The 11,330-nt window shown below is 40.5% G+C and overlaps 1 protein-coding gene and 1 long non-coding RNA gene across 2 annotated transcripts; both read left to right on the top strand.

The window, feature by feature from the left end:
- Positions 1-3,798: 3,798 nt before the first annotated feature.
- Positions 3,799-8,446, top strand: c23h1orf87 (chromosome 23 C1orf87 homolog; the record flags this gene model as incomplete). Its single annotated transcript, XM_080430520.1, has 6 exons — positions 3,799-3,899; positions 4,474-4,636; positions 6,092-6,337; positions 6,951-7,022; positions 7,311-7,500; positions 8,126-8,446. The coding sequence occupies 6 exons, from the start codon at positions 3,799-3,801 to the stop codon at positions 8,284-8,286; spliced, it is 933 nt and encodes a 310-aa protein (XP_080286646.1). The 3' UTR covers positions 8,287-8,446.
- Positions 8,447-10,166: 1,720 nt separating this feature from the next.
- LOC308087547 lies at positions 10,167-10,944 on the top strand. The gene is made up of 2 exons (XR_013933346.1): positions 10,167-10,383; positions 10,514-10,944. It is a non-coding gene; the product is annotated as an uncharacterized lncRNA (long non-coding RNA).
- Positions 10,945-11,330: the final 386 nt, after the last annotated feature.

Genomic DNA, 11,330 nt, shown 5'->3' on the forward strand with positions numbered 1-11,330 from the left:
TCTTTTTCTGGGGAAAAACACGCACGCACGCACGCACGCACGCACGCACGCACGGACGCACACACACACACACACACACACACACACACACACACACACACACACACACACACACACACACACACACACACACTCACACACACACACACACACACACACACACACACACACACACACACACACACACACACACACACACACACACACACACACACACACACACACACACACACACACACACACACACTTGTCCTACACCGCTGATAAACAGCAACAGGGATTTCTTTCCAGTTTCTTTGTCTTATCCCCCTAATTTGTCTGCTTTATCTAGACGGAGGGATTGAGCTGGCTTTTGGGTCCATGTTTAGATAGGACGGATCCATCCATTATCGGTCCAAGGCAAACCAGATTTAGACCCTCCGTAAAAGAATTACTCAGAATGAGGGGAGGGCACCGTGATTCTGTCACCTTCTCTTCCTATCCTTGCTGTTTAATTGGGCTGCTAATCAATTAAGGCCTGTGCACACAGATCCCCTCAGCTGAGCGCATAAATGAGGCTAACAGAGAGCGAATCAAAGCAAATGACATGACAGCGCTGCAGTAGAATAGATCCTGACAATAAATGTTTCGGAGCAATATTTCATGTCTTCCTGATTGCCCTATAATCACTTGAACTCTATAGTCTCTATTCTGGGGCAAGGATATTTAATGTAAATGTGAAAAAGGACGGGCCTAGTAGAGCCCTGCAGGACTCCAATATATATACAGTATGGTTCAAGTGGTTAATCTGGGCAAAACTGCACTTAGTTAGCATCCTTTGAAGTCTGAAGCTAGGTTTTCTATTATGTCCTCTCAGTGTACGTATAGCCTTTTCCCTCGGGCGTTAATCAGGAAAACAAATGAATAGTGATGTATATACATCAATATGTTAAATCATGGCAAAACTTATTTTGTAATTGAATGCTGCTTCGGTAAATTTGCTGGCGAAATGTTTCATGCTTTATGCATGTTTTAATGTCATCTGTCATTATAGTCTGTCATCTGTCTCATCTGTTTAAACTTTAGAGCATTATTGAACCTTGGCAGAACATTTGGTTGTATAGCCTACCTTAGCTGCCTCTACATGATATAAGAATAAAAATATTGACTATCATCTTTATCGGTTGCTTCTGTGTTCTGTTAGTGAGAAACCGGAAGTACAGTAGTGATTCCATTCACTCTCACTGCATGCCAAAACATAAATGAATGTAATTTTGGGTTACATGTTATACGAGTCTACTCTTGATAGAATTTCTCTAGCAAAACACAAATCGTATAGGGGCAATGTCAAAACATAAAAATAGGTTGGGACACATTGAACGAATATGCTTTGTTTGTGTTTGATGATGTCGTAAAAGTGTGATTTTGAGAACTTTTTCATCTGTACAATAAGAGTGAATGGAATTGCTATTTCCGTTTCTTAGACGATAGATCACAGAACTCAAAAGCAACAGATAAAGATGATACATAATATTTTGAGAATGTTTACAATCCAAGGTTCTCCCTATTTGTTCCTTGTACATTTAAAAACGTCACGGGTAAGAATAGCTGGTACAGCGTAGCAGTGCAACGGAACAATTTGCCCAAGGAAATAAAAACAAGTGCTTCTCTGAGCACCTCTAAAATAGCTCTTAAGAACTAGGCTTCAAATAACTAAATCCTAGTCTTTTTTTTTCTTTTTTTTTTCTGGTTAACTTTCCTTTAGTCAAAATATACAATTCCTCTGCCCTGCTGCTATTTACCCAAATGGTTACCAAATGCAAAAATTTGGTCCATGCACTTTAAATGATAAACAGTATAACCAAATAAAATCAACCAATCAATACATTTTAGGCATTTCATTATACTAGGCAAAAAAATGAAAAGACAAAAATATTCTAAATTTTCTAAGGTTCAACATTGCTTTAACTCAATTTGTCTAAGCTTGTTTGTAAACTACCATGTTGAAACACGACTTTCCTGTACTCATGTTGTCACCTAAATGCAATATATGAAACTTAGCATCATGTCTTTTCAGTGTCAGCCATGGCATCCTGGACTGCCTGCAGTGACATGAAATAGCATGTGAGCACAGACTACAGAGGCCATGTTTGTGAATCATTTCACAGCTTTTTTCCAGATGAATCTTTGAGTTTTCCACCACAGACCCTTTAGTGGTTGATATTAAACGCATCTTTCCCTCTGACTGCAAACATCCTTCATCCACCGAATGTTTGATAATTAAGACTCTGTACTTTATGTCTGACTTTCACACTTGAATCGTATCAGGCCATTTAGAGGAGTGTCAGTCATGTAGAGACTGATAATGTGCTAAAGATTGAGCAGTCATTTCCACACTTATTAAGACTGTTTAATAGCTTAATTCTTGCAAATCAAACCAAGACGGGCCTAGCGTACCTCCTCTGTGAGGAATGCCACAGCATTCTTAAAGCCTGGCTGGTTCTGGCCCTATGCCAGAGCCAGCCCAGAGCTTTGTTCTCTGAAAAAGGATTACAAGGTTATAGAACTTAATGATTTACAGAGATTTCCTTAAGGTATAGCGTAATTAATGTTATTAGGTCCTGTATCTCCGCTCAGGCCACTTATCGTGCAGATTATCCTTATCGTTAGTAGACATTTAATTAGGGAGCTCGTTCCAATTAGAGATTTTATGAAATTAAAGTTAACATAGTTTTCCTTCTGCCAGGTGATTCCCTTGACAGCTGTTTGTCTAGAACACATGCTATTTCTCCTGTCAGGTTTGATTCTACAGGGCAGTGATTTTGTCTTAAAATTCAACTTTTAACCAGTGTCTCTCCCCAACCCTGTGCCCCTCCACTTGGATCATTTAATGCTGATGTAGCCCGACTCCATTCAAACACACAGCAATAAATCACAGCTGTCTGTCTGTGTGCTTAAAGAGCTCTGTGTGCCCTACACTTGCGCGCTGTAGGGTCTTATGTTATAACTTAAGGGTGGGGCGAGATGGGTAACCATGGTGCAGCGAGCACACACACACACACACACACACACACACACACACACACACACACACACACACACACACACACACACACACACACACACACACACACACACACACACACACACCCTGTGAGACACCTTGGGAAGATGTTCTCCAGGTGAACGACACAAAGCACAAACAAGGGGTATGACAGGGTAAATGATTAGTTGTGACCACATTAGTTACCTGGATATCTTTATCAGTAAAATCTCCAAAGTCAAACAATGTTTTCACTGACCATGGACTGATCATATATGTGAGTATAAGTTATTCTATGATATAGCCTACCTACTATGATAATAATAATTTCCATTTAGACTGGGGGAGATTTAACCTTTAATCTGCATGTAATGGTTTATGTCGTAGCTGTCGTTGGCACTGTAATGGAGTCATGTAAGAAAGAGATTTCAATGATACACAGGCCTATTTATTTCAACGCTTATCACTTGAATGAAGATTGGAGCCAGCCTTCCTCTGCTTGATTGATGTATCTGCTGTCTTTGTCTTTGTCTCTGTCTGTCTGTCTGTCTGTCTGTCTGTCTGTCTGTCTGTCTGTCTGTCTGTCTGTCTGTCTGTCTGTCTGTCTGTCTGTCTGTCTGTCATGTTTGTCTCTCTCTGTCTGTCTGTCTCTCTCTCTCTCTCTCTCTCTCTCTCTCTCTCTCTCTCTCTCTCTCTCTCTCTCTCTCTCTCTCTCTCTCTCTCTCTCTCTCTCTCTCTCTCTCTCTCAAGGGAATCCCGATCACATCACCTGCATCATGGCTGAGAGAAATACTTCGGGACTGAATGCAATTCCCAGACTTGTTGTCAAGATCATAGGCGGCAAACAGGTCAAGCAATTCATTGAGGAGCCAGAGGGGTGAGTACGACAAGGCTGGCCATGATCCCGTTTGCACTGTTGGCTCATTCTCTACACTGATGAGGTCACTCTCACAACGTAAGGTGCTGCAGATTGCTGCACAGTAACATCCTCAGTGTCAATTTAACTCTGAGAGTGTAAAAATGTTTGCACTCTCAGAGTTGAACACAGGGGATTTTACTGTGTTAGAAAAGTTGTGATCAGCAAGCACTGGAACTCTAAACAGTTAAGGGATTAGAGACAGACAGAGAGAAAGTCAGGAAGGGATGATGGATGACTTGAAGTGTAGCCTACTTTCAGTTTCTTTCAGATTACTCTGATGCCTTAAATCAAGATTTCATGCTGTAATTTGTCTAGATTTTCAATATCCTCTACACACTATTTATAAACATCAAGTAAATAAAGTTGCCTTGTTATGCTTACGTCTGTTTTTTCTTTATACGGTGCTATCCATGTAATTGAATATTTAACAATTCTATGCTGACCTTTAACAGATTAGAATTGTAATCCCAAAAGCTGTTATTCCCCAACCACGCTTATTCAAATAACGCAGCGTGTTTCTTTACCTGAACAGAGCCACAACAGACATCTCTATATCAAACAAAAAAGCAAACATCCCTGGAGCCACTGAGGACATTTTGAATGAATCCCCAGCCAAGCAAGACCTCATAATGTCTAAGTCTCCCAGACAAATCGTGGATGGAGTGAGTCCAGTGCTTCAGGCTGCACTCGACCAGGTAAAAGGTGAACTTGTAAATTGGGTAATTTGTCACTCTGTGGCCTTTTTGTTTATAAATTATGCACATTTGAAAATGAGCAAAATACACCAATTGTGTTACATGCAAAGGGATTTCACTGACCTCGTTCATTGCTCTCTCCCCAGGCCCCTAACAGATTGTGTGTTACAGCGCCATCTGGTGACCGCTCCCTGTCATACATTCATCAAAAGGTTTATCCAAGGACAGAGTCTACAACAGCAACGGTATTAGAGGCTGCAGAGCAGGTCAGATCTATGATTTATGTCTACGTTATGATAGAAATACATTACATATATTTTTGAGCATTCAGCTGATGGTTTTTATACAAAGTGAATTATTATGAGTCTGCAGGTGTCAAGAATAATTTCACAGAACACATCGTTTGATCAGATCTGTGATTTCTTTTTCAATTACAGGACGGTCTCTCTGAATACCAGACACTGCCCTTGACCACTTAAACCCTCTATCTTTCTTTTGTTTTTCTTTTTTTGGTGAAAACTGAAAAACTGAAATACTTCCAAAACGTCAATGAAGTCCACGATCACAACACCAGAGGCAGCTCCACTGATCATGTTCAACCCAGATTTGGCACAAACAAGGGAATGAACTCTTTCTCATGCTATACAACAAAAATGTGGAATGCCTTACCCAAAGGAGTAAAGGAGTGTAAAACCCTACTCACTTTCAAAACTGCCCTAAAGAATCACCTTCAGGAGGCTGCAATTCCAAACTGGCCCCTGTCAAAGTCTTAACCTACACCTGATTGTATGACGTTCTGCATAGTAGTGTATATATTTGTATGTCTTCTTAAATGTCATCATGATTTGAGTGCACAGGGATCTCATTTTAAATAAGCCAAGTGCTTTTATGAGCGATCCAGTTTAGAGGACCTTGTATTGTGAATTGTACTTCCATGTACTTTTACCATGTCTTTCTAAATAAAAGTATTCAATCAATCAATCAATCAAAACAGCCTAGCTTGTAGATCGGCTATTTTCTCTACTTTTGTGTGACACTCTTGTATGGCGAGGGGCATTCATTTACAAAAACAAACATGAAAAGTTTAAATATGGAGATTTCTGCCCGACAGCAACAGTATATTATGCTTTGTTGACTGGGGTCTATACTGGCTCCCTCCTTTTGTCCCTCCATGCCAAATCTCTATCTACAAGCTCACAATGCATCACATTGCGACGTATTGTGAGCTTGTAGATCTGCTATTTTTGCCTAATGTTTGCCTGTATGACATGCCCAGAATAGGGATGAACGGGTTAAAGTGGTTAATGAATAATTGATAGCAATTCTACTGTATACTACACTCTCCACACACCATTGCAGGTCTCATAGTAGCACGCTTTAGCAATGCAATGAGTTTTGAATGACGCTGTTGATAGCTTGACTGAAGAAAGAATTGTATTACTTGTGGATATCTAGAAAGCACTGTCTGAGGAGGAAGATAAGAACTGGTTCTCCTTGGCTGTCAATGAGGAACTGGCAGATTGGCAGCCAGCCTTCTTGAGGTCAGTCGAGGAGGAATTGTCTGCACTGGATCCCACCCAAAGAGGGACAACGAACCAGTCTGAGATCACTTATGTGTTTCTGAAAAACGAGGTTCCACTGAAGTTATCCACGTTCTACCTGCTCCTCCAGATGTTCTGTGATGAAAACTACCCAGATCAGGTAAGATGTAGGCTAGCAGAGCTGTGGAGAGCCACACCAAGTCTATTATCTACTCCAGGGGTCTTCAATAGGGGGTCTGGGACCCCTAGGGGGTCCTCAGAGTTAGGAGGCCCCCAAGTCTTTGTGTGATAGGATTTCGTTTTTACATTAACTGAACACTAGCATCCCTATTCTGAGGAGAACTTTAGCAGATCTACAAGCTCACAACGCTGTAGATCGGCTATTTTTGTCAGAGGTTTGGTGTAGAGGGGAAAAAAGAGCAGACCAGTATTGAGGGTTTAAGTGATTAAATGTCTGAAAATACACATTAACATACACTTATGATAGTACTGTCAAACAAGTCTATGAAGCTATCAATGAGCAACACATTGTGCAACACAATTTTATACAATATGTAGTGGGGGTCCCTGCTTCATCTATCTCTCAGCTAGGGGGTCCTTGGGCTGAAACACGTTGAAGACCCCTAGCTGTTTTACTCATTGGGTCCATAATTCAAACATGTTGCCGTTATCAAGTAATACAATGTGGAATAGGCATGAACATTTCTGTTATCATGTATAAAAATCAGGTTTTTTCACCATGGAAGATTAATTTTGATGTGTTACTCCCATAGATTCACTACAGAGAACTCCTACATTTTATAAACAGTGCTCTGTTCCCTGAGGATAAACACAAAGACAGCGAGGTAAATTCAAGATTGAAGAGGGTTTTATTTGTCACTCACTTAAACAGGTACAAGCAGCAAAATGTCAGTGCGGTATGACATACCGCACTGACATTTATGTATGTTCAGCAATACTTTGCTAACGATACAATATAACAGCTAGATAATAATGATAATACTGGCTGTAATACAAATAAGAAACATTAAAAGAAAAATAATAAAGACAAAAAAAGGTGCCAACAGTACAGGTGCTCAACATTTCCAAGTACTTTTTCTTTATTACAATGTAGTTGTCCTCTCTTTTCCAAGGCAACATCTAGGTGCATGTCTCAAGCATCAGTCCAGGCCAGGGCCTCAGCCTCGGCTGGAAATCTGACACCGACCTCTGTGGTCCTTGTTAGAAGAGCTACCTCTGAGGCCCAGGCAGGAAGAGAGACGTGGCTGCAACGCTTCCAGAGGCTAGAACGAGCACTGCACTTAAGTGATACCCAGAAGACAGGTGATAATCTACTGCAGTAGGTCATCACCCGGGCAACAACAAATGCCCGGGCAATCATTTTGTTTATCTCACACTCAGAGCCTTGTTCAGTCACAAAGACAACAAGACCAAATTGCATTTGATCAACGCCGTAACTGTGGCAGCCATGTTTGACATGCAAGAGTTTATTCTTCGGTGAGGTCGTTAAAATTACAGTTTTAAGTACTTTGCACTGATTGGTCAGTTTTCCTTATCAGTCCATGGGCTGATAACAGTTATCACCATCTCCCCTCACTTGCCTAACTAAAAGCTGGGTATGTGATATTATTTATATATTTGTACATACATATGTGCGCGCGCACGCACACACACACACACACACACACACACACACACACACACACACACACACACACACACACACACACACACACACACACACACACACACACACACACACACACACACACACACACACACTTATATTGTTGTTTCACAATGAATTGGGCAGAGCACAAAAGAGAGGGGGTAAAATGGGTCAGGGACAATGAAAGACAATTGTCTTATTTGGGTTCAAACCAGTTGGGAAATCAATATGAGGGGAACTGCCATTGCTTTGCAATAATTACAATCCTTCAATTTTCAGGATACATGGACAAGGACAAAACAAAAAAACTGATTCAAAACTACAACCACATCTTGAACCTTGGTCTGAGTGAAATGAAGATCAGTGAAGCCACCCAGGGAACTAGAAACCAAAGCCAGGTTGACCTGGACATGGCTCTGCAACACCTAAAAGAACTGTAAATGAATGTTAGCAGATGAAGAATTATGACATATTTGTGAAATGTGACCGTTGTTCATATTAAATCTCTACATCATTTTTTTGATTTGTGAATATGAGGTTATGTAAGCATCGTCTTCTTTCGGTATAGTATTTAGGGATGAAGATGAACATATCCCTGTGATAGCCTACTGTACATCATGTACATCACATAATGACCCAACAGGTCAATTCAACACCAGGAAATAAATAATAAAACACACTTTAAACGCTTTCACTTGTGTGCTCCTTCATCATTATTACAACCCTGTGATTACGTAACCACAAAATAAATCTATATAATTTCAAAAGTAAATGATCTACAAGCTCACAACAATGCATCACACCACAATGCATTGAGAGCTTGTAGATCTATTTTTTGACCCATTTATTTAAATGTCTACAATGACATGGCCAAAATGAACTGGGACGGCAGTGTTCATGTGTATAAAATCTAGCCAAACCACCATGCAGTGTTTCTAAATGATTGATCCACAAGAACCACAACTGGGTCATTGGACAATCGGTCAGTGTCACAGATGATGACGATGACAGTTAATGCATTATTCATTTCCCAATGTGAAACCAGTCAATGTAGCCCAATTATTGACATGTTACTATTATTTACTTTATAGTCCATATATATGTCTCTCTCTGTACAGGTTCTGTGGAGTAGATGACCTGTCATTGCATTCAACTTATTGATCATTAAGCCTGATTTATGATTCGGAAAGAGCTTGTAGATCAGCATTTTCCAGCATGCATGTCATACCTGCTAATACAAAAGCAGTGAAAGATGACAAAAGGACTGACAAATAATTGTAGCACATAAGTGGCTGTGAATACAAAATGTGTTTGCTCACTACTCAGGACCACCTTCAGCTCTCTGTCCTGTGAGGAAGTTGAATTGCTGTGATTGAATGGTATGCTTTTCCTATTTGAATAGTGGTCTGTACTGCTTAATAAATAAACACATTTGATCTAAACAACTTTCAGGTCACCCAATCGATTGATAAAAGATAGCATCAAATATAATGGAAGGAAGAGAATGAAATATGTTGAAAATAAAGGCCATGCATTGTGAGCTTGTAGATCTGCGATTTTCACTAGTGTGGCGGTACGGTACGGCAGTGGCGTGCACGCGCGTGCACCGTACCGTGCATGCGCGTGAAAAAATACTGGCCTGGTGTCCCGTCCAACGACCAAAACACCACTGGTCCCGGGCGGGCAAACGTCTAATTTCTCTTTTGGGTCTTGATCTAAAAAGTTTGCGAACCACCGTTGTCGGCTATTCAACCACACATAGTGTCAAGAAGCATCCTGGTTCTCAAACTTTTTAATGTCAAGGACGGGACCCCCAAAAAAGTATTTGGCTGCTATTCACAGATCTGGAGGATTTGAACTTACCATTAACCAAAATCTGTAGAGGGCGCAGTGGAGTAAATAAAAATAATTTCCGTCTCGCTGACATATTTTATTTTCTGCCCAAAAAGTGTATTTTACAGAGTAGGTGGGGTGCTGAGAGGCTTCCCACCTCCGAGAATAGACTTTCAACAACACAAAACAGCCTTTGTTTCGGTGTGTAGCGAAATGGTTTTGTTTATTTTCACTTCTCTTGAGCCTCCCTCACAGGGCAGTGGAATTCCTTGTACAAGCGCAGAGCCCTGGGTCTTCCAGGGCGTTAGAGGGAACTCACTAACGCGCTGAACCAGGGCTGGGCTACCTACCTGGCCACCAAACAAGGACTGCTGGGGGTCCCCGGACCCCATTTTGAGAACCACTGTATCAATTCGCGGTGAGTAATTTTCTATGGGCGTGAACAATGTCGTTCAACTTCTCTCTCACAAAATAAGGAAGTAGCAAGCTCAGGTTCATTTTCCATGAAACTGAAGTGAAACGAAACTATAGTCACTAGTCACCTGTTTACGGCCACTAAACAAAGATCGGCAGGTTTCATAGCTGGACGATCTGGGTTTTTAAGAACTTTTAGAAACTAAATAAAATGACGAACAGCAGCTGTGAACGAGTCAGCAACCCAGGTGCGATATCTTATAAAGATGCTCTTCTGGGATGTAAGACAGGTAAATACGAGCTTTAAAAGACGATGTTCTGTTTTTCATTCATTTAGCTTCAGCATTTGACGATCATTCTATAATGTCTTGTAGAATGTTGCATAATTGCATTTGATTGTTTTGGTTTCCATTCATCAAGTGAGACATCATGTTTCGTCGGATCCAGTGGCTCCTCCTGTTGCTCTAAGAAATGACCATCTTCAGGTCCAGCTGAAGAGCTCACTGAGAGACGTTCTGAGGGAGAACCCTGGTGGAATACATCTGCCACATCTGCGTCAACTCTGCCCCCTACTCGTGGATCCTGAGGTTCTGAGGTTTCCTCACCCCTCCATCAGACACCTGTTGGTGTCTCTTAATGACGTGGTAAAGCTACAGGGTATTGGCGTCCAGACCTTAGTACTACCAGCTGAAGAACAAAAGAATGGACCACGGCTTAGGAACTGAAGCAGATCCACGAATTTTCCAGTAATCAAGGCTTGTCCTCTGCATAAAAAAATCCAAATGTAATCATTGTTTATCAAACATGTAGATTGAATGTGCAATATTTAATTAAATGTATATACATTTGTATTTGAGAGTATTTATAGACTATGCAATCAATCACCTGTCTCCACATTAAGTGACCATGTTCAGAAATATAAGAGTTCTTAAAAAGACCCACAATAAAATACAAAAAAAATCTACAATATTGAAAATCTAATTGAACATTTCCATAAGTTGTTGATATATAAAAATACATAGGTAAAAAATATATATATATATATGTAAAAAACTTTTAATCGAAAAAGTTATCGATATAATTGGTAAGAAAATAATCTGTAGTGCTAGACAATGACGTACAAATCATTTTCATCATTGAACAAGCAAAACATAGGTTGGTTGGTAGTTTGGTACAGTCATCAGTGGAGTGTAGACTGAAAATAAGATGTTCTTCTTGACACTATGTGTAGTGTCAA

Source organism: Gymnoscopelus braueri (genome assembly GCF_963280865.1).
Source record: "Gymnoscopelus braueri genome assembly, chromosome: 6".
Lineage (NCBI taxonomy): Eukaryota > Metazoa > Chordata > Actinopteri > Myctophiformes > Myctophidae > Gymnoscopelus > Gymnoscopelus braueri.